The following is a 24,359-nucleotide window of genomic DNA, read 5'->3' on the forward strand; positions in this document are numbered from 1 at the left end:
ATGCGTGCCTGCGAGTGCCAGGAATACCAAAGCAGATATGTGGCACTACTAATTCATCTAGATTGAAAAATGCTCGCTGCTACCTACACTGACTTGTCAGAGTAGTTTAGCCTCATGGTTTAGTATCTTTTTCTTTCAGTTATCCCTCTCTGCAGATATTCATATGATTGAGTTTACTGACTTTCTCTGAGTCGTTCAGCTGTGTTGAAATACACAGAATTATGCCAGAATTAGTTTAGATTTTGAGGAAATGTTCAACATCTCTGTTTAATATTAACACACTCTGAGCTTCCTGGTGGAAAAAAAAAAACGGAGCAGGCAGAGAGTTTATAACATCAGCAGTCTTGTTTGTAGGATTCACACAGTAAAAATATCACTCCCTCATACCACAACCGGCCTCATGTTTGGCCAGAGGTTTCGTTAGTGCCAGTATTTTGGGTGCGAGTGGTTTAGTTGCCGTTCTTCAAACACAGTTTTACAATCTGTTACAGAAGGAGTGAAATGTTGTAGTTTACTGTCAGACTGAATGTAGCTTGTGCGTGCTGCTCTGTGGAATGAGCTGGAAGGATCAGCCACACCGCTGATCACTTGCTTCTCTCTACTGGTCAAACTGCTTACTGCATACGAGTTTGTGTTGTAATCAGAGCTGTAACGCTGTAGCTCAGCTCACAGGAGGTCTTGTTTTCTACTTGAAATAATTACACATTTTTGTATCCACAGCTAAGGCCGTTCGCTGAGCTGCAAGCTGAGGCCAAATCTGCTTTTGTTTTACTTCTAAATTTACTCAGCAGGTGGAGCTGCGTGATGTAGAGCACTTGAACTCCAGCTTGTGCTTCTGGCTTTAATTCATATCGTTCTAACTGGCATCACCTTGAAGTAAAACTTTTGACACTATTCATACAATATGCAGTCTAACAAACAACAGTAAAGATTTTATGCATTTTAAATGATAAGCTGCTCGTGCTGCTCTGGAAAGAAAAAAATTAAACAGTACACAGTTACTAAAAGTATTCAGTTTAACTTAATGGTTTATGTATGTTAGGGGTCAATGCATAAAGCCCCTACTCCTGGTCAAACACTCTAAAAATTATTTAAAAGATTTCTTTTCAGAAACTGTTTTTCAGTCAGATTCACATGATGCATTGCCTGCTTGGCAACCTTAACCTTTCTACACTACTTTCTGTCCTTTTTGTTTACTGGTCTGTCTGAACTTTGCACTCAGGAAAACATTACGACACCAGCTGAATTGTTTGATTCAAAGCAGAACAAACTCTGCTTGCTTCTGTCTTCTGTTGTTTTAATGGCATTCATTTTATGTTTATGAGGATTCGTCATGTTTATTTGTGTTGTGTAGTATGTAGGTGCAGCTGCTTTTTCACAGTTGTAGGACTGACGGTTAGCCATAATAAAATAGATTATTTTTGTTAATCGAGACTCTGTTAAGTTTAAAAATAAACATTCCTGTATAGTTAGCTTGTTAAAATGCTCATTCTGCTCACAGAAACATGGTTAAATATCTGCAAGAAAACTTTGCTGATTCATGCAATCAGTAGATGATTGGTGAGAGCATTCTGACAAACTAACTAGCATCTGTACAGTAAAAACCTCACAAGAATCTGTTACTCAACTCTCAAATGCAAAATGCTCCCTATGTGCCTTATGTATTATTTTGTCGATGAAAACCAAAGAGGTTTAGGTTGTAAATTCTATTTTGATGAAAAGTATATATGCCTTAATGTTCAACAAATAAAAGCTGTCTGAAAAAGGAAAATATCTGATTCTTTCTTCATAATTTGCTTCACAATTACTCCCTTTTGTATGTGCGTGTGTGTGTGTGTGTGTGTGTGTGTGTGTGTGTGTGTGAGTGTGATGAATGGACCTGCATCTTGTCCTGAGCTCATCTCTCATATTTCTGGAGTAGCCAAATTGTTACTCAAGAATTCATACACAAATTCTTACAAAATAACACACAAATATCTAACGGGATAAAATGATGAGGTGATGACATTTTATAGCCAAAATGTCAAAGGTCAGCTTCACTGTGACATCATAATGTTCGGCTCTCTGTCAGTCCTCTGTCCTCCTCTATTAAAATAGTCTCAAAGTGAAGATGCATGTTTCACTGGAAATTATTCACTGGAATCACACATGTATAGTGATAACTTTACATAGTAATACCTTTTATTAATTTCCCTCAAAGTTACAGGTCAATATAGTTGTAAGTCGTATATTAAAGTCCTCACTACATACATTATATGCATCTGGACAGACATGGATTTAAACTGTAACTTGACTGGTTGGTGGAGACAAACAACTGTAAGGCCCTAAATTTTTTTTGACTGCTCTGTTTTATACAACCATTGACAGCTGATTTCTCACGCTTCTTAAGCGGCCGCTAGGGGCTGCAAGTGATCAACAACTGTTTCAGTTTGAAATCTTGCTTCAGCTCGGGACAGTGTATGTGGAGGTCATGTTTGTGTTGGTAGAACTTTACAAATCTCTGCTGGTTGTATCTGGCAGTTGTGGTAACATTGCAGGAGGTGCTTCACCATCTGTTGCCTGGTGGGGATCTGCACTCTGCTGAGTGTCCTCATCTAGTTTAAATGACTGCAATCTAACACACAGTTAAAGAGGCCAGACAACAGTTTTTATTTTTAATTTTCTTTATTGTTTAATTATTTACATTGTGCAGTTTCTCTGCCAACAACGTTGACAGTAGATGGCACAGATCAACACATTAAAACAGAGGAAAACCTCTTTTACAAAAACAATGTTGGCTGTTGATAAAAGCACGGGTTGTTACGCTGACCACAACGTCCTAAAACCTCTACTGACATGAAGTTTTGAAGTGAATACTGTTCGCTCTTCCTCAGTCCCATCAGAAGGAAAGAATTAGATGAAATACTTTGTGATTAAGCAGTGATTAAGCAATTTTCGAAATGCCCTGTGAGAAATATTTTAATAAACACTCCCTTTATTCCTCTAAATGGATGGGGAAGGATCTCAGTCTGCAGTGTAACTAGTCAACAATCCAAGATGTTTTTAGATTGAGTAAGAAATTAACAAAGTAGATTGTTTCCTGTCAGATATTAACATGGATCAGCATTGCTTTCTAACATTGTAAAAATGCAGCAATTGTAAGACATCAGTGGTCCACTAAATGCTTTAGTCTTAACAGTGTGCAGCTTGGTAATCCATTGCAAAGGGAAGAGATGGATTCACAATCAAATCAGAGTTCAGACTTCTAGTTATTTGCTAAGGCCTGCAGGTAAAAAAGACATATAAAGATACAAATCAGCCAATAAAAGCGACTTGATATTAAAACAAAGCAGAGCTGAAAGGATGACAGAAAAGAAGAGCAGCATGAAAACATAAGACTGATTGATTGTAACATTATGTTCGAGAGATATGATGAGCACTCCTTGTATTTTAATGACCTGTTTTCTTGTACAGTGGTGACTGTAACGGTGCAAACGGTGTCCTGTTGCACACATTACAAAATAAGACTTAGAAAAGGAATTTTACAGTCATAACGAAAAGATTAAGATTTCTTATAAAGCCGAGCCTTTGGTTGAGCAATAATTACACCTCTGACAATCATATGAAAGTCAGATGGAAATGAAGCAGGTACATCATACTGGTCACATAAAGGAACATTAAAAGCTTTGAGGTAAAAACGCTCTGATCCTCAGAGTGTTTTATTTGCTGTGCTGTTCCTTTATGCTACCAGGGAAGATCTTTGACTCGAGAATGTGTGTACATTTCTGAAGCACCAATTATTGCATGTTTTGTAGACTAGAAAAGGACAAGGGGAAGGATTGGTTACTGAGATGTCCTCTTCTCATTGTCCCATTATATGTCCGTCGGCTTCCTCTTTAAAGTGGACTTATCCCGAACTTTGGCTTTAGTTCTTCCTATTTCAAAAAAATGTCCTATCAGTTGATGGTAAGCTGGCAGTCGTAGCCTATGATGAGGCTTCTTGTTTGGCCTCTAGCGAATTGATCAGGACAAGCAGGTGAAGTATTTAGAAGATGAGATTTTTGGGCTGCTCCCAGGTAAATTCTGATCGACCAAAGTGGCCATAGGAGGCTGTCTTCTGGTAGATCGGCCTCTTCAGGTTCAGTTCCCTGAGGAGGATACAGAGGAAATGCAACATCAGATATAGTGTATACAGTGTTAGTTGATTGTTGTGTATCATTCCCACAACATATGACAACCTGGGAATGAAACTCAATAATAAACCATCTTTCTCCAGAATCACTTACTGCACCTTTAACTGTGCTTACTGTTACTACAGAATAATTTTTAATAGTGTTTCTTTTAGTGAATTTGTCTCTCCTGACGCAAACATTAGTAAAATACCCTTCAACACACATTGCATAATGAACTTTTTAGTCACATCCACATCTTCTTATTTAGAAGATCATGTTTGTTAGCTTGAATTAACCTTGGTCAAGGTAGAATTCAAGACACTATACACCACTTATTGGTCAGAGACAATTGTCCCTTGTGTGACATCCTGCACTCTGGCTGCAAATTTGAACCACAATTCTTTTATTCACTGGATCCACATTTTAAGACATGGCAGCCTGCAAAACTACACTTTGGTCGACTGATGAAGTGCAGACGTTCCTCTGTTCGGTTGCCGATGAAAAGATCTCAAAAGGAAAGTATATCTGTCATTGTTTCTGTGTGTGTGTGTCATGCTGAAGACGATGTCACAGCAGTTTCACCCACCATCGCGATGACAATCAGTAAAAGAATCTCGTACCAGCTGCCGTGGAAAACGAAATGGAGAAAAAAGTACCCGGTACAAAAAGTGTGTTGAGTTGAGTCATGTTAACCAAACTGTGCCGTGCAGTGGAACTGTGCACACAATTGCATTAGTCACTATATGTATAATTTGACTTATAGTGCCCCCCAGTGGTGTGATCAAAAATACACAGCAGCAGAGGAAAGCAGCAGCTTCACCAGTTTTCACTGACACTGTCCAATTTTTCCAAAAAACAACAATGTATATGCCTTTGAAAGATGCTATAATCAGGAAAACAAACACAAAACATTTACCTGACAATGACTCCTGGCCGCAGATCAAAGTTCTTGTTGACAATCTGGAGCAGCTCTGTCTCTGTTTTCTCAGAGGACCCATAGGTGAACAAGGAGATGGACAGAGGATAGGCCACTCCAATAGCATATGACACCTGTGACACACACACACACACACACACACACACACACACACACACACACACACACACACACACACACACACAGAGGTAAGAAGATGTTTCCATCAAACACCTGCAGCCTTAGCCCTCGTGCATGTTTGGACAGATTGAATGAACGAGCACTAACCTGAACCAGAACTCTCCTGCACAGTTTGGCTTTAACCAGAGACTTGGCCACCCAGCGTGCAGCGTAAGCAGCAGAGCGGTCAACCTTTGAGAAATCTTTGCCAGAGAAAGCTCCGCCACCGTGAGCTCCCCACCCACCGTACGTGTCTACGATGATCTTCCTGCCTGTCACACCAGCATCACCCTGGCAAGAAAAGATGGAAGAGGAAGATGATCAAAACCTCCGTGGTGACTTTAACGTTTGTTTGTTTTTTTTTAGATGACATGAGCAGTCCGTGCGTGATGGTCACCTGAGGTCCCCCAATGACGAAGCGGCCACTGGGCTGGAGGTGGTAGATGGTATTGTCATCCAAATATTTAGCAGGAACCACAGCATTGATCACCTGATAGAATCAATGCAACATAAACCTTTAATAACTCAATATATATGACTCAGTTTCCTAATAAATACATTAGTCAGAGCCCAGTTAGGTGATTTTATGAGGCTCTACCTTCTCCTTGAGCACTTTCTTCTGTTCCTCCAGAGAAATGCAGTCATCATGCTGAACTGAGATCACAATGGTGTGAACTCTCTTGGGGATCACAGCTCCGTCCTTCTGGTCATAATGTACTGTCACCTGTGGGACAGAAAAGAAGTCATCGGTACTGAAATTCGCTATAATTATTGGCCTAGTCTACAGTTTTCTCTCTTTTATCCAAATTCCTGCTCCTCTAGTGGCCTCTATTTCTGCACAGGATGTTTTTAGTTTCCTGTATTTGTATCCATTTTCTTGAGTTCAAAAGCAGCGAGAATTTGGAAACCAAAGCGTGGCTAAGTTCACTTTTTTTTGCAAGCAGATGCCTACAGATTACCTATAACACTTATTAGCTTGAAAACACTATGGGACCACAGCATTTAGCCTCACCTAGTGCAATATAAAGGGGAAAAAGTTGTGAAAATTTGTCAAAAATCGAGGGAAATATTTGAGAATTGTGACCGTGGCAGGAAACAATGAAAAATGTGAGTCGTCTGGGAGGTCTGGCAAATGTCAGCGTGGTATTTTCTAGCATCCCAGAAAAAAAAGTAGCTATATCTGCATTAGCTTATGATTTATGCAGCTGACCCCTTTTTGGCCTCAATGTTGAGACCAGTTTAGTCGCTCTGTTTATTCAGTAATTCATTAATACTTCTTTGGTGGAGTTAAAATGTGAGCTCAGTTCAATCTGGGATAAATCTAAAGCTCAGCATTTGAACAATTGGATGTTCTAACAAACTAAATTTGACCTGGAACACAAAGGCATTAGACACTTTATGTCACAGATTTGCAGTCAGCAGCTAACTGCCTCTTAATCAGTCAAAAGTCTATTATTTCTACACAGAGAGCTTTATCTTAAATACTCCCTGTAGCCACCGTTGATCCGATTTTGTAAACTGGCACCAAATTAAATCTTTTGGAAGACATCCAGATTAGGAACAATAAACTAATTCACAGACAGACTTCTGTGTTTGTGTTCTAATACAATACAAAACCTCACCTGTGTTTTAGAGTCGGGGCGCAGCCAGGCGATGGTGCCGGTACGTCTGAGTTCAGCCATCTTTGCGTTGAGTTTGTGGGCCAGCACGATGGTGAGGGGCATGCACTCCTCTGTCTCGTCTGTGGCGTAGCCGAACATCAGACCCTGCCGAGCAGAGACGGACAGTCACCATTATCACGGTTACCAGTATTATCGCCGTATTGTAAAATGTGCTGAAAATGTTCAAAAAGCACCGAGACACACCCTTAAATAACTTCACCAGATTTTATATTGAAAACCTGACATCATGTCCTTCGTGATGTCAGTGTTTTCACTGATGAAGTTTTTCAAAGAGTGGTAACCAAACATGTTTTTTAAAATGATTTTTACAATTAAAATTTGAAACAGTAATACTAATCATTGGAGGTTTTATCACGGTTTAGTGTGAAATCAATTATTGTTTTGTCCTGAATAAGCAGGTGATAGTAACATTGGCTGAATCTGTATCAAACTGATAAATCTTATTGACATGACACCGGTATTATCAAGTGAGACATGATGTAATTCACAAAAAGAGCACTTCTTAGAACAAAGTTGCACAATACTTTGCACAGAACAACAGCAAAGCATAAACATGAAGGTAAAACAACATAGAGGACATAAAATAGAAATATAACGCTAAACGCTAATAATAAAAGATAGTTTTACACTAAACACATTTACTCAGATATTGTTTTTAAAAAGCATTTTAAGGTACGTTTCACATTTTATGTTACTTTTCTACCTTTATTGCACCACATTTCAGAATGTACCTTTTAGCTGTGGTGTCTGACTTTTGGCACTATCACCATCCCCTGAGCCAAAGGACACTGTTGCAAGTCTTACCTGGTCTCCTGCTCCAATGTCCTCCTCCTTTCTGTCAACATGGACGCCCTGAGCAATGTCTGGACTCTGCTGCTCCAGAGCCACCAGCACGTTACATGTCTTGTAGTCAAAACCTAAAAACGGAAAGCACACAAGAGAGGAGGTGAAGAGGGAAAAAATGACAACACGGAGCTCATATTACCTTTATTTTTGTTGAGGTTATTTTCTCACCTTTGTCGGAGTTGTCGTAGCCGATGTGTTTGATGGCGTCCCTCACCACCTTCTGGTAGTCCACGTTGGCTCGAGATGTGATCTCTCCACAGAGCAGCACCATGCCAGTCTTACACACCGTCTCTGTTAACACAATTCCACATTTTAAAAATCTTGTAATATTTACTTTTAGACTTCGATCAGTTAGAAACAGCTATAGCCACAACATGACAGGCCTGTTAGCAGCAAGTTCACAGTTTTATGCTCACAAATGGTTATCTTGTGACATTTAAAGGTCAATATTCAGGCCAGTTTGCTTTTACTCAGCATGTCAAACTGATCACAAGTTACCCTTTGACTCTAGAGTCAATAATTCAATATAAAAAGATACTGACGTGACTCTTTTTTTAATCAACATAGTTTTTTTGACCATGTACATTTCACATTCAGTTCTCATTTTCATGGTCCTTACAAATGCCTACATACGTCGTAACCACGGCCTCTTGAAGCCCCCACAAGCCGTTCACTCGCAGGCACACACCATCACACCACACACACCCAATTGAATTACACCAGACAAGCAGAACGGAGGCATTTTATGTTTTATGTTCGAATTTTTTTTCTAACGTTTAAAAACTGGTCACCATTCACTTAAATTGTTTGGAGGATTCTGCCATGTTTTTTTCCCGTTAAACTCCAGCAGCGTTTCATGGACTAAAAAACTAAACCCGACCTTTGATCGGCACAAGGGTGAGTAGATAATGCCAAAGAAAACAATGTCAAAGTGAACACAATTACTGCCATTTGTAATTATATGAAATAAACAGATAGTAAAAAAACACACATATTTCCATGTTTCAATACATGACATTACCTTGATTTAAATTCTAGTTTACTCACCACAGGCCACTTTGGCATCTGGGTCCTGCTTCAGGTGAGCGTCCAGGACAGCATCACTGATCTGGTCACAAATCTTGTCTGTGGAGAAGCATTAAGCAAAAAGTTTACTGCAATTTTATTTTTTTTCCTAGACCTGTTTATTTGAGACATCTGAGCTTTTATGCTAGGGTTGTGTTTTAGTTGGATCAGTTGTATTTGAGTGCAGCAGGATGATGCCTTTATTTCTGTCTGTCATCCTGCTGAAGCAACGCAACATATGGGTTTCATCAGAAACAACATCAACATCTGGCTGCATCAGCTCAACACAAAACTGAGAACTTCAAAACACTAGGCAATAAAATCAATATTAAAGGTTATTCATCTTTATTTAAAAAAAAAAGTGGAGGCAGGTGAAGAAACACATATTTTTGGTGACAAGTCCAACTCTGATCCTGAAAACATGGCCACCATCTGTGGGAACAGCCCAGACCTTAAGGTGTGTTATCAGAATCAAAAAGGTACTCGCCGCAGCTTTTTACCAAGGCCGCATGCCTCTGTGAGTGTACAAACATCAGCATAAGAATTTGGCTTACTTACTGGTGAGTAAACACAGTATCAAATGTGAAGATGTTCTTCAGAAAGAAGACGATAAGTGTAAGATGACATGTGGAGACAGTTTAATAAATGTTATTGGTACTGTTGATCATGATTTCTGCAAAAATTAAAACTTCTCTTCAAACCACTGCTTGTATAATGGATTAAAGATGCTATCTTAAAAAATGTTTTGGAAGAGATTTTGGATTCATGACAAAATTGCCCTTTTCAATTATATCATGTCTCTCTTCATACCTTTTTTTCTGTTGGTAACTATGCAGCTCCATGTGTTGTATGTTTCATCTTGTTTATGAATGCAATTAAGTGTCATCTCCTCTTTGATCTATGGAGTGAGATATGATATCTATCTACGAAAACACATCCTTTTTACCATGTATGAGAACTTTTCATTAAAAATCAATAAAAACATAAAAAACCTCCAATCAGTTTAATGTATTTACACACTGTGGTTTTACATCATACTGGACACGTTCTGTGTCATCTGTGATGCTGCACAACCAGTTTACTCCACTGCTGTGTTTACTAATTATTGATTCAGCACAGGGACTTCGTGAGCTTTTATATTTGTTTAACCATTACAACACATTGACCCCTGTCAATGTGTCGTGGCGGGGTAAGAGCAGGGCAGGGTACATTTTAGCTTTTATCATTATTTTTTCATTTAGAGACGTTTTTTAATTTGTGTAAAGAGAATCAGGGTCTCCCTGTTTAGCATTTATCCGCAGTATATAAACATTTAACCAATGCAAATGATCAGCTTCTCTGGCTTTAATATTTATAAGAAAATTAACATTTTGGACAAAAGTTGTCAGTCAACACTTGAGGTCACTTTTACACAGAATCTGCATGAAGTTTCCTTGTCACTCTGCTCTCTCATTTCTTGGTCACTTTTTCATCAGCATGCAACCTTACACCGGTCTGTCACACTGACACACACACACACACACACACACACACACACACACACACACACACACACACACACACACACACACACACACACACACACACACACACACACACACATTCAGGTCCTGCTGCCCAGCAGTGAGAGTGAGGGCCAGTAAACACATGTTGCTGTGAATGGAATACCAACCATGCTTGGAGAGTAAATACACCGCGCTGTGGAGTTATTTTTGACATGTAGGACAATTTGCATAGAGTTAATTCATAAGCATGAGTAAGTTTCTGCAAAATAAAATCACTGTTTTAAATGAAATGATCTATTCCTCTGTGTATGGTTGAATATAAGAAAAAAAAAAAAAAAGTTAAAATTGTGTGTTTTGGTTCTTACAACCAATCTATGAAATATCTTAAAGTCACACTGACAGTTTCAGACCCAGGCATCTTAAGTTGACTGAAGACTCACCTGGATGTCCCTCTCCTACGGACTCCGATGTGAACATGAAAGAGCCATCATCCAGCAGGTCACTCATTTTTTTCTTTGGGGTCAGGTACTCTCAGGGCGAGATTCTGAGGGAGAAAAGGTTCCTGTGTTCCCACCAACGAGCAGTCCAGAGAGATCTGAAGGCTGCTTTATATTCCCGCTGGTTCTCTTTAAGAGAGAGATGAAGAACAACAGGCCAACAGCCCTGCAGCCAACACAGAGTCTATCCTACAAAACTCCACGTCCGTGTCCACATGGCCCAATATATATGGCTAAGAGAACACACGCGCACGCACACACACACACACACACACACACACACACACACACACACACACACACACACACACGTCATGTGAATCCATGGGATAGTCCATTCCAGGGGGAGTGGATGATGGGAGGGCGTTTCAACTTGTGGAAACCGCATGTTAACCCCTTGTGTTCAGTATAATGTGCAAGTGTATGTTTATAGTCGTCACATCTGCTGTGACAACTCCAGTTTAGGGTGTGACACATTTTGGGTGGGAGCAGGAACAACTTAAATGGGGGGGTTCGCCCCCCCCCCCCCCCTCCCGTCCCACACTGGTGGGACAGCTCTGTCTGCTGGGACTCGGCCAGGCTGGGGCAACCTATGGAAACAGGGACAGAGACAGAGGTACTTGTTGTCAGCTGTGAAAATGATGCAATTACTCCTGTTTACATCATGTTCTGTTCAATAGTGGTGAAAGAACACAAAGTAAATGTTTAGCAAGGATTTGAAAGGAACCAAAAACGTGCAAATACGCAGAGCTGCAACAATTAGTCCATTAATGGGCTGAGAGAAAAAATTATCTGACTTTTTTATGGATAAATAATTGTAATAATTTTTTGAGCAAAAATGCCAAACTTTTGACGGCTCTGAGTTCTCATATGTGAGATTTTTTTGCTTTTCTCGGACTCGCATTGCAGTAAATCACAGTGGTAGAAAGTAACAAAGTACAGTCAAGTATTCAAGTACTTTAAGTAAATACAATTTTTCAGGTACTTGAGTGTTTCCATTGTATATGTCTTTATACTCATACTCCACTATAATGGGAAATAGATTAAAATGACCTCCACTCTGAGCAGCTAAAACACTTTAATGATGTTGTACATCAGTAATAATAATTCTATATCCAACCCCAATTCCAAAAAAGTTGAGATGTTTTGTAAAACGTAAATAAAAACAGAACGCAATCATTTCAAAAACTCTGCCTTGCATTCAACTGAATACAGTGTAAAGACAAGATGTTTAATGTTCAAACCGATAACTTAATTGTTTTTTTGTCTTTTTGGAACATCGACAGGTAAATTGATTGATTAATTGATTATCTGAACAGGTGACAGAATCAAGGTTGGGTATTAAAGAGACATCCTTGAAAGTCATTCACAAATAGGAATGTGATGTAGGTCAAAACTTTGTGAAAAACTGTGTGGGCAAATAGTCAGTTTGAGAACATTTCTCAACACAGAACTTCAAAGAATTTAGGGATTTCATCATCTACAATCAATAATATCATTAAAAGATTCAAAGAATCTGGAGGTCTTTGTGTGTAGAAAGGATACAACATGGGCCCTGAAGCATTTTCGAAAAACATTTGTTGGTCAAGACAGTTTGTCGCCGCATCAAAAAATGCAAACCATCCACATTGTTACCAGCGCAAACTTCAAAAGCCAACATCTGTGATGGTATGAGTCATGTCAGTGTCCATGGCATCATGGGTAACTGTCACATCTGTGAAGGTCCTGCTGATGCTGAGAGGTACATACAGGTTTTGGTGCAACATCCAGACATCCAGGGCTAATTTCAGCAACATAATGCCAGGACACACTCTGCATGTGTTACCACAGCGTGGCTTTGTAGTAAAACAGTTTGGGTACTAGACGAGCCGTCCTGCAGTCCAGATCCGTCTCCCACTGAAAATGTGTGGTGCATTATGCAGCACAAAATACAACAACCAGACTGTTGAGCACCTGAAGTTATATATCAAGCAAGAATGGGAAGGAATTTCACTCTCGAAACTTCAACAACGTGCAACAACATTGATCTCAGTTCCCAAAACACATACTGAGGAAGTAGGTCAAAAAGTATTGCAAATCACTGCTTTCTGTTTAATGTTAATTACTTTATACAGTGCTGGGTTGTTTAATCTTTATACTGCACCCTATTTTAAAAATTATTCAACCAATGATCAACTACAGAGGTCAAATAAATGTAGTGCAGTAGAAGTACAGGTTAAATGGAAATACTTGACTGTCCAGTATTTTAGTAAAGGTTTTAAGTTACTATCAAACAGTGTTTTATATCTGAAATCTTTCCCTGCAAAGAAACTAGCAGCTGTAAATTGAAAATAAAATTAGTAGAGGAAAAAGTACAATATTTTCCTCTGAAGTGTGGGGGAGTATACGTTTATAATAGAATAAAAAAGGAAAATAAAAGTATTTGAAATCTGAACTTCAGTACAGCACTATGTTATTTTCCACCATCAGGTAATCAAGTTACGAGCAGACAGTCACCTGTTGTCTAAATGCTCTTTGCCATCCAGGTCGCAGCCTGAGGCATTCTTTATCTGTACACGACTGCAAAAAATACCGAGCCATTTCCTGAGAGAAGATCAAATAATGAAGATGTGTCTCTCAGATATCTCAGGGCCTTTCAGGACACTCGCTGTGTCTGTGTTTTTGCAGAAAATCAGGAGCCGCACAGGGCTGTTTGTGCAAGTACTAGAAGCAGACAAACACAAACACACGTATGTGGACGCACAAACACACACACGGAAAAACAATGGGACTGTCAACCTCACACAGACACTGACTGCACCTTTTCATACGGCTCTGCAGACAGTGAGAGATAAACAAATGTCTCTTTATTGTAGCGTAAACAGAGCAGAGGGACCAACCTTTTCTCTGCGTCTCTCTCATCTGGCTCTAATTTCAGTTGGTGTTGAGTTGGCCTCATGAAATGAGAGGAGAATTTTAACTAGCTCTCAGTAGTGAATAAAATACCACCCTTCCTTACTGTTTTAAACCTCACTTAAAGTAGATTTGACCAGAAAAGACAATCTAAAATCTACAAACAACTATAGAACCAATATAAGCAGCCACTGTGTAACCTTTTTTCTTTCCAGTTTTACAGACAGTCTAGACACGAATTTTGAGGTACCATGTACTAACTTCACTTTGTATTTCAGAGTATTTGTGAAACTATAAGAGGCCTGTAGGTCTGTGCAGCTGCAGGACTTTTGTGAGACTTTGGTAGATGCAACTTGTTTTTTTTTTTTCTGCAAGTACACTCAACATTATAAAATCTTAAATACAACAATTATAGATATTGAACTTCTGGCTGCACACAGGACATTATGCCTTCACACATGTTACGCAGTAATTTAGTACTGTTAAGAGGACTGGGTGAAAATTAGAAACAGTTGTTTACATAAAAATAAATGCCACTTAAGTAAGTAGCAAGCTGATCTAATCTAACCCCGAGCCTGCAGAATGAAATCACACCTGGAGAGGCAGGAGCTGCATGCTGAGCGAGATACAAAACCTGCTGAAGGGCTAAATAAAGCATCCGTTATTCTATCACTATTACTTCCTAATATCGGTATCAGTATCAGCCCCAACAATCCAGTATCAGTCGAGCTCTTGTTGAAAGAACGCTGGCAAACCAAAAGGAAACAGTCGAAATAAAAAGCCAAAAGTAGGGATGCAACATGGATATTAGGGCCAATAAATTAACAGCAGATAATGGGAAATGTATATAATTATTCTTTATTCTGAAAATGAAATTATTAAGTGTTGCCAATTAATATCAGCTATAATATAGCTATAATACGTAGTGTAATATACCTGAGCTTATCCTCCATCAGACTAAAAGCTTGTCGACCACTATACAGTGTTTTCAACTTGTATATAATTGTCTTAGTCTGCAGTTTTACATTTAACCAAACATATTTAACCAGTTTATACTAACAAGACATAATATAATAACTGCTCTGATGCATCATGCAGCCAACCCAATCTTTATGATTCAGTAGACAAAACTATGCTGTGTTTATGAACATTATCGATTATATTATTCAGTGACTGGAGAAGAGGGCCCACAAACAAAGCTCCACCCCCCTCCGCCAGTAGGCCTGTCCCTGCACATGAATCAAACTGCTACATTGGAATACCACTGCTGCTTAAACCTGACAAACAAACATCTAAATTGTTTTGTTTTTGAAGTTGTTTATAAGGCTGTTTTACCATCATCTACAATTTCTTTAAATTTTTTGCAGCTGTGTAAGTAAGTAGCGCCTCCATTTCCTGTGTGTGTTGCATTGTGAAGCATTACAGCACAAAAAACAAGGTTTTGTTAGGATGAATACTGCTTTATATTTCATTTTTTAACACTGATACCTGGTCAGATTTGGCCTGCAGTGTCCACAGGCGGAGAGAGGTCAGAGACAGACACATGTACTGTAACAGACAAGAACTAGACAAAACTAGAGGGGACATGAATGTCCTGTCTAATGACAAATAGAGCAGTGACAGTCTGATGGCAGAGTGTGTGAATGCTCTGTGAAAAGGACATGACAGACCTCCCTCTCTCTCTGTGTGTTTTGTCTCCAAACATGTTAATGACTGACGACTTTAACGAGACTGCTCTGGCTATGCTGAAAGATAACTGCTATCAGAGTTTTGACAACGTGTCAGTAAGAAACACGAAGCGGATGAAGCTGCGCTGAGGACTATACCTACTCCGTAAATTATTTTTTCAACTGAAAGCTAATCACGAAAACAAAATGACCCAGATGATACTGTAACCCTCAAAGTGTCACTTATTGATTTCTTCAGTGTCCTGCATGAGGCTGACACAGTGAACCAGAGACCACCAGGAGCTTTAAAGACAGGGTAAAGTCTCTTGAGGTGAAACATCTGAACTTTATGTGCGCTAGTTATCACACGGAGGTCAAACTGTCAGGAAAAACAATACAATCTCAGGTCAGGTCAAAAGAGTCGGGGCATATTTTCTACAACAACTACTCAGGATTACTCACTCTGACTTACTTTTGTCTTATATTTGACTACATACAGCCTACCACTAATTTCCCAACACATTATTCCATTTCTTAATCAGGTATATACTTTATTTTGTTTTAATTATTTCATTTAAATTCACTTGTGTACCCCTGAAAGGCCATTTTGATCCACTTCAGGTATTTTTCATAGTCTATCATTTACTGATTTTCAGACATATTCTATATATGAAAATCTTTCATAGAGAGCCAAAACCAGTGACAGTTGTTGAAAAAGAAAGTGGGAAACAGTTTTTTCTTTTATAATTGGATATAAGGACTCATGAATCAGTGTCACTTTTTTAGAGGGGCCAGATTTGAAAAAGTACGGGGCCGGATGTTTACATTTTCTGTGTAAGGTTGGGCACTTAAATGTGTAAAATAATACATCTTTTTATTTTTTCTCCACTTTATTAGTTTTCACAAAAGAAAAAAAAAGGAGAGAAAAAACACAAAGCACCTTTGGCATCCTAGATGAGAAGTAGCTTGTCATTTTAAGAAACACAATTTTGCATTTAACATCTCTTTTTCATTCAGTTTGACTCTTCTAAATTTCTTCTGCTTAAACCCACTAAAATGAACTTTTATATTTCATTGATTTTGGAGGCTCCTGCAGACAAAAGCAGTAGCGTTTCCACTGTATAAGATATAATATCAACTGTAATGTCAAAATAAAATTATCTAAATAAAAATCTTCTTCCTTTTAACTGGCTAATATACCACTCAAAAAACAAAAACAAAACAAAACAAAACAAAAAAAAATATATATATATATATTTTTTAAATTTCTATACATGATCAAAGTGCTGAATTTGAGCCTGGTCAGGTCTACTTTTTGTTGACATTGGTTTCTAATAGCCTTACAGCTTATAAAATAGGCAAAGATGCAAAAATACTTGACTGATTCTGAAGAAGACGTACCACTACATCAAGTCAATTATAATAAATAAACAAACTGTCTTATCTCCAGTCTCCTTTTGAATTAAACTACACTTACAGAGTGCTGTATGACCACTGTGCATCATTTAAGGATATATGAATTTATATAATCCTATGGGTAACAAGGGAATTAGCAGTTGCTGCCACACTAATATGCGTTCTGCAGTTTTACAGGTCAGCGTGGTGGTGGGCGAGATGCATTTATGAAACCTCCTGAAGACACGCTCTAGATAAAGTTTAAAGTTCAGACTGTTGACCCACAGAGCTGTCGGGCCCCTCAGAAGAAGAGCAAAATGATAAAGGCCCGATGACCTTTGTGTTGCTGCGCAGAGGGGATTCCAGTTTGTTTCAAATCCTCACTATGTCAGAGGGCATGAAAGTCCACTTTTAACACATCAGTTTTGCTATGATGTGATTAAGTGTAGTTGAATTAAACCAGGGGTTCCCAAACATTTTCATGGAGCCCCACAATAAATGCACATTAGACCATATTCTTTGTTACTTTCCATCACTACCAATTTCTCGCCTTGTTATTCCAAGAAATGTGACAAAATTTCTTTTGCTGGGGACCCCCAACAGACCACTCAAGCACCCCTGTTGGTCCCTGGACCACAGTTTGAAAACCACTAAATTAAATCGAGTGAAAAAAGCAAACATCGAGCAAGACATCGTGTATTTGTCACTGAAGTACCAAAACTTGAACATTACACATCATAAAAAAAAAAAAAAACATTCTGTGGCTGAACCAATCCCACACCAGTTGAAGCCACATGACCGTGCCTCCTCCTTCCGCCTGATTGGCTACATGAAATCTCACACTGACCTCCGCTGTGTTTCAATTTAAGAGCCAGGGTCAGGGATTTGGGGTCACTTGGAGGATTTCAGACTGGAACTTGACAGAACAGGATGAGATAAATGAACCCTGGCCGCCTCAGGGGCTGTTAACACCTGTTTGTCTTTCCCCTGGTTCAAGGACACGCAGTTTGCCTCCGCAGCTCGACTCTCCGTGCCCTGAGCTCGTCTGGTTACCAACCAGTTTCATCTGGATGGCGGTCAGAATCAGTTGGATCCTGCCAGTTGTGAAATTTAACAGCACTCCATAAGGGAGAGACTATGGAGTGATCAGTGTGCACAACTTGTTATATAATGAATTACCACAGTAATCAACACAGTCTGTCATCTGCATGAGTTTACTGTGTGTTTGTAGATAACTCTTTTCTTATCGGTGTTGTTGGTGAGTGTTTTTACAGACTTTTATGGCTGTCTTTCTGTTATCAAGGGGACAGTTCAGTTCAGTTGATTGTTTTAATAGGAGTTGCAGAGTACTTGCCTTCTCTCAAATATAATGAACCTGAATGGCTCAGTTTGTGGCACTCAAGGGGCAAAAAATGCATTTGAAAAACTGAACAGAAAGACAGAAATCACGACCTGGTTACTCAAGAATGTCCAGAGACCGTGTTGCGAGCAGTTTGATGTAGGAACTACTTTCTGTCTAGTAGAGGATCCTGCAGGATCCTACTGCAGGAAGAAAGTCATACGTATAAACATACCGCCAAACTGTGTACCGTGGTTCAACATACTTTTGTGTAAATAAACAGTAGTATGAATCTTTCACGACACACTGCTCAGCGTGTCAAGTCGCTTACTGAGAGCCTTCTTGCTTGCTGAAGACACGTAACCATGGTAACGCTTGCCACCTACGAACTAACTTAAAAAAATAGATTCTGCCCAGTGAAGTGAAATCCTGCTAATACTTAAATCAAAGTGTTAGTGACATTACATTAAGCTGCCTTTCTCTATTATGCTTTTGTTATTGTTGTCACTCCTGTATTGCATTGTGGGATATCTATGCCAGTGTAGAGTCTAGTGCTTAGATACTGTAATATTTCACTGGAAAAGTATGCACCTCGCGTACTATGGGCTGCATACAGACACATTAAAAAAAATCTCACATACTGTTTTTGTGTGCATGTTAGTATGGAGGTTTTGGATGCAGCCAAGGTCTGTTGATTTTCTCGAGTAAATATATCATGATTTCTGGAAAAAGACATTGCTGTTGAGGTTTTCAAAATGTATTTTTTGATGCTTTGAGCACCACGAGCAGAGTGCCATCTAGTTCCATTTTATTCAAGAGAAGGCAGACATTCCTATTGCCAGTATCTCCAAGACTCTATAACTCACACCAAAGTAATCTAGATGGATAAATAGTACTACAGGTTAGAAGAAAAAAAAAAAGTTTGATTTGAGTGTGTTTTTTTTTATTATTATTATTCTTTAGCTCAAAAACTAATGCCACAGTATCATCAGGGAGAATTTTGTCATTATTAAAATATCAATATGATAAATTTTCTTCACACAAAGTCTTTAAAGTTCATTCAAAGCAAAGCAGTCAAACAGCTGTGCACGGCTTGAAACACATCCAAAGGCAGATGTCTCCTCTCAAATGAACTCGGACAGTAATTACAAATGTACTCCCCATCCTGCTTTTACTACTGCCCACTTTGCTCTTTGATTGGCTTCTCTCACACAATAAGAATTTGACATGTCGACCAATGCCTGCGAGTCAGAACACCACTCAGGAGGTGGGATGCAAATCTTCAGCTGTGATTGGCTGCTGCTCCCACACACTCCCCACGAGTGGGGCACTGGCCCAAGGAGATACAGCTCTGTATTTATGTACATGTGCATGTGTGTGTGTGTGTGTGTTAGAGAGAGAGAGAGACAGAATACCAGCAGCAAAACAGTCTGACCAAACCAAGACCTCATTTGAACTTCACAGATGAGAGTTTTCTGCATCAAATTTCACAAAACACAATACATAATTTCTGCATATGTCTCACCACAAATGGCTCACTTTCTCATATAATTTGGCAAAAATTGTCATGTTTGTGGTAGATGACCTGAAATGGCCTACGACAACATAAACAAGCACCCACACAGAGTCGATCACACACACACACACACGCACATCCCAGCATACGGCCGAGCAGAACAGCCAGAGGGAGTGCAGCAGCTGGGCTCGTGGAGTGTCATCCTATCCTGTCTCTATTCTAGCTCATTTTGGACCCTCAGCACATTCCTCTGTGAAGCTGCCACCAATGAGTGAAATATAACCACAATAACATTCTAGCAATGCACTTTCATCACTTCACACACTTTATGCAAGACAATGTGTGCAGTCGATGACGCCTTGTAGAAAAATCTAATTAACAGCAACAAAAGAAGTCGGAGAGATAATGTCACCCTCAAGCACACTCCCCACACCTTGGACTCAATCAATGGTTCCTCTTATAAAGCTGCTATCTTCACTGCTGGTGGTTGTAAAAAAAGGGGCATAAAACAGAGACAGGATGTTTATGAAGATGACACAATCTGTACTGTGACATTAAAAACAAGAACAGTCTCTTATAGCGTTAAAATCTGTCTTCTTAGATTAAAGACGGAGTTGGCTTTTAAGAAGACGACAACACAAACATTTTTGATATTCTTTTCCACTTACGTGTGTAAATGTGTTTGGACCAACCATTAGAAACAACTCGTAGGAAACGAAACATCCACTAACTCACCACATCTGGCCTCAAGACCACAGAGATGAATCAACTTCTCTCTGACAGTCTCAAGCAAAACCGAACATTACAAGTTTCACAAAAATAGCAGTTATTTTAAGGTTGTTGAATTAAATTGCATTGTTAGGTAAGCGCTTAATAACCTGGAAACTCACTGGACACTACATTGTAATGGGTAGCTGTTGAAACACTGTCTTGTCATGTCTACTCATAACTATATTCCAGTAGTGAAAGTGTGGGATCGTGTCTGTCTGACATGATCCAGACACTTGCAATAACTCCAGAACACTTTAGCAATTTAATTTTTTTTAGCATGAATGCAAAAACACAAATGCAGGTCTCAGCCTCTGAAGATTTGATGCTGATGTTTGCCATGCATGGTTGTAAAATGAATAACTTTGGGACGTGACCTTATGGTTGAACAAGCAATCTGAAGAGACATCTTGGGCTCTGGGAAATTTCAGTGAGAATTTGTAACTATTTTCTGACAAACAATTAATTAATTAAGTGACCTATCAGATTAATCAATAATGAAAATAACTGTTAGCTGCAGTCAGCCACTGACTGAAGGTGTCTTCACTCTGTACTGTCACTAACCTCCTGCAGGGGGCAGTCTTGCTCTGAGCCATAACAGCTGGAGTTTGATCTGAGGGCCTCTGCAGCTACTTTGGCACAGACCTGAGGACACAATTAGAAATCTTACAAGACAGACAGTTTTATGCTCTCCACTGACACATTTATATATCAGCAGTTACAAAATGACATTCAGATGGTGTTTATTAAATTAATTAAAAAGATCAGGAGGCTGAAGGGTTGTAAATACTGGTATCATTCTCAAATACTGATTTACAGATGATATTTATGGATGTTAACAGCTTGAATGTGCTCAAGGCAACATAACTCTTTAAAAATCCTGCTCCATTGCTGAGGAAGTGTTGCTCTTTGATGACAGCGCCACTCTGCACCATGCTGAACCTGGTACCGAGGATTCAGCTCAACATGAGCCTTGTTTCACAGCTTCACAGTCTTTGAGGAATTCCTATCGTGTTACGTTCACACAAGCGAGGCTTTCACTGTGACTGGACTGATCTGATCTGAGGGCTTAAGGGGCTGCTTGAAAACATCAGATTCCTCCACATTAGCTCTGAGGCACAGCGTGGTGAGTATCACCTTTGTACCTTTTTTGTTGACATATTCTACATTATCAAATGTTAGGTTAAATATTAGGCCATTACAAACTTCACTGTTTCATCTCTTCTCATTTTTCTCTTGTTAATATGTGCAATTTGAGCATGTTGTTAATTCAATAAGATTCCAAGTTAGTGTTTCCTATATAATGGTCAGTGCAGCACCTCTCAGCCTAGTGAGCACAGTGATATGACTGGTAGGTGAACTTCAGCAGAAAGAAAGTAGTTCCTACATGAAACTGCTCACAACAAGGTCTGTGGATTATCTTGAGTAACCGGGCTGTGATTTCTGGAAAGAGACATTGCTGTTGAGTTTTTCAAATGTAATCTGTTTGCGCTTTGAGCACCACAAGCTGAGGGCCATCTACTTCCAATCAGACAGAAGGCTCTCTAGAACTATCTAGATGGACAAACATCACTACAGCTAGGAAGAAAAATGTACACAGTACAACGATCTGGAAAAAAAAATGACAAAGCATGCATGACTGCAAATATTTCTCATGCACAGACAAACATATAAGTAACAGCAATGTTAAAGCGAGTCAGCTGATGAGGTAAAAACATCTTAATCTTGTTTAGCGTCCCTGAAGCAGATGTGTATTTTAACGTTAATCTTTTAGCATGTGTTCTCTGTGGGTGGCCTGTGGAACGAGACTGAGCTGATGGTGACTGTGACTACAGTCTTGAAGGCAGTGAGCCTGTTTGTTGCTGAGCTCATCAGCTCCATCACAGACTGGTTCCAGACCAAACCAGCATGGGCCAACCTGGAAGTGCTGGAGAACACAGAGCTGAGGACCACTGGAGGGGGTGAGTCAGAGACGAGCAGAATCTGTTATAACTTGCAGAAATGCTGCACTTTTGCACTGCAAAGTGACAGTATTTTTTAATATGAAATTCCCTGTTTGTGTTCCTATTCCTTTACTGCAGAAACTGCAGCAAACTGTACTAACAAGCGTCTAGCTAATGACAAGCCACCACTGAAACATGGTGTGGTTTAAATGCCATTATGAGACCACAAATTCCACAACCAGTTCATGGGTTTTCCTGTGTGGCCCTCAATCATATGGCTCCCTAAATAGGCCTTCAGTCATCAAATCTTTGAGAACCCCACTATGGATTAAGGCGAACACAAGACTGGTCAAAATCCATAATTCACTTTCTGTGTGACAGCACACAGATCAATCCAGAGACTCATAGTTGTCCAAAACAATGACTATATCATTCATAGGGGACAAGATATTTAATGGATTTTTTTCATCTTAAGAATATCAGTAATGTTCCTCTGTCTCTCTCAGTCCACGAGCGACACAAAGCCAAAACTCTGTGGGAGAAGACTGGAGCTGTGGTCATGGTTGTACGGCGACCTGGATGATTATTGTGCAGAGAGGTGATGAAATGATGTGCCCGTCATGCATGAGTATTGAGAATTCTTGCAGTGACTTGACTATTTGATTCCCTCTGTCTGTCCCTCTCTAGGAAGCTGCTGAGCTGTCCTCTCTGAAGTCCCAGCTGCAGGACCTCGAGGTCCCTCTGTTTGCCGTGGTCAAAGAAAACCTCGGCAAGGAGCTGGACTGCTTCAAGAAGTACTTCTCTGGGAAGGTCTACGTTGATCAGAAGGTCTGATTTTGGAAAACTACACAAGGCTTTAAAGATGTTAAGTCAAACACAGAGAGTTACAGAATTGAAGACAATAAGCTGCTTTTATATTATCCTCATAGAGAAATTTCTACGGCCCTCAAGAGAGGTGGATGTTTCTCTCCACGTTGCTGCGTATTGGTGTGTGGAGGAACCTCTGGCGGGCCTACCGGAGGGGCTTCAGGGGAAACCTAAGAGGTGAAGGACTTGTCCTGGGTGGAGTCTTCGTCATTGGGCCGGGGGATCAGGTAGGCAGATTAACAGAAGTAATATTTTCTGACACGTGTATCTGGATGTTTTAAATGGCTACAACTGTGTTTTTTTTCCTCCAGGGTATTCTACTGGAGCACCGTGAAAAGGAGTTTGGGGATAAAGTGAATACCCTGGCAGTGCTCAGAACGGCCCGTAAAATGCAGGATGACATGGCAAGATAGACCTCAAAATGTGAATGAATGAACTGTTTGTTAGTGTGGCATTATGTAACACTGGCTGCAGCATGTTTCCCATCTGCATGTCTGCATTGTTTAAGCCTAACCAGGAGTTTCCTCTGCACCATAACACAACCTCTAACATGCTGTACTCTACTTTACAACCATGTTTCCAAAAAGTTGGGATGCTGCACAAAACATAAATAAAAACAGAATGCAATGATTCAGTTTGAACATCAGTTTTCTTTGTACTGTTTTCACCTGAGCAGGGGTGGAAAAGGATCAACAAATCATTGCATTCTGCTTTATTTGATTTTACACAGTGTCTCAACTTTTTTTTTGGAATCGGAATCGTGTTTGTGAATCTAATGCATTCACATTTGCTGAAATGTTATGCAATGTTACAACTCTGTGGTTAAAATGCGCCTCTTCAACTGTTTACTGACCCACTGTCTGCATTTCTGGTCCTGGTTATGTGATGATCTTTTGTGTGCTTTAATGAAGATTTGTTTCTAAACTCTTTAGGAGAAGGAACAGCTCTGATGCAGGCACACATAGATCTTACACTTCTGACAGGACAGTCACCGCCTGACAGGAGGGAGGTTGAACCGCTGGAGTGATAAAGCGCATTTTGTGTTTGCCATCTAATAAACTAATAAAGTTACAGAAAGATTATCTGCTTATTTACCTGCCCATGCATCTTGTTTTGTCATGTCTTGCGCC

General features: G+C 39.6%; 1 protein-coding gene and 1 pseudogene across 4 annotated transcripts; one reads left to right on the plus strand and one right to left on the minus strand.

Annotated features, from left to right (window-relative positions):
* Window positions 1–3,248: 3,248 nt before the first annotated feature.
* Window positions 3,249–11,058, minus strand: mat1a (methionine adenosyltransferase 1A). The gene is made up of 10 exons (XM_084735525.1): window positions 10,786–11,058; window positions 8,823–8,900; window positions 7,944–8,066; window positions 7,734–7,846; window positions 6,870–7,013; window positions 5,846–5,971; window positions 5,645–5,737; window positions 5,356–5,538; window positions 5,068–5,201; window positions 3,249–4,127 (listed from the first exon to the last, which is right to left on the minus strand). Exons 1-10 carry the CDS (start codon window positions 10,850–10,852, stop codon window positions 4,025–4,027), a joined length of 1,164 nt encoding a protein of 387 aa, XP_084591651.1. The 5' UTR covers window positions 10,853–11,058; the 3' UTR covers window positions 3,249–4,024.
* Window positions 11,059–14,986: 3,928 nt separating this feature from the next.
* Window positions 14,987–24,291, plus strand: LOC146315416 (peroxiredoxin-like 2A; annotated as a pseudogene). Of its 3 annotated transcripts, none has more exons than XR_014771850.1 (7): window positions 14,987–15,109; window positions 21,404–21,545; window positions 22,194–22,380; window positions 22,869–22,960; window positions 23,050–23,190; window positions 23,292–23,456; window positions 23,541–24,291. The product of XR_014771850.1 is annotated as a peroxiredoxin-like 2A, transcript variant X3 (transcript). The 3 variants fall into 3 exon arrangements; XR_014771849.1 differs by having other exon boundaries at window positions 15,012–15,109; window positions 21,339–21,545; XR_014771848.1 differs by lacking the exon at window positions 14,987–15,109 and having other exon boundaries at window positions 21,023–21,545.
* Window positions 24,292–24,359: the final 68 nt, after the last annotated feature.

The sequence above is a fragment of the Lutjanus erythropterus genome, chromosome 14, assembly GCF_056507025.1.
Source record: "Lutjanus erythropterus isolate fLutEry1 chromosome 14, fLutEry1.hap2, whole genome shotgun sequence".
NCBI lineage: Eukaryota > Metazoa > Chordata > Actinopteri > Lutjaniformes > Lutjanidae > Lutjanus > Lutjanus erythropterus.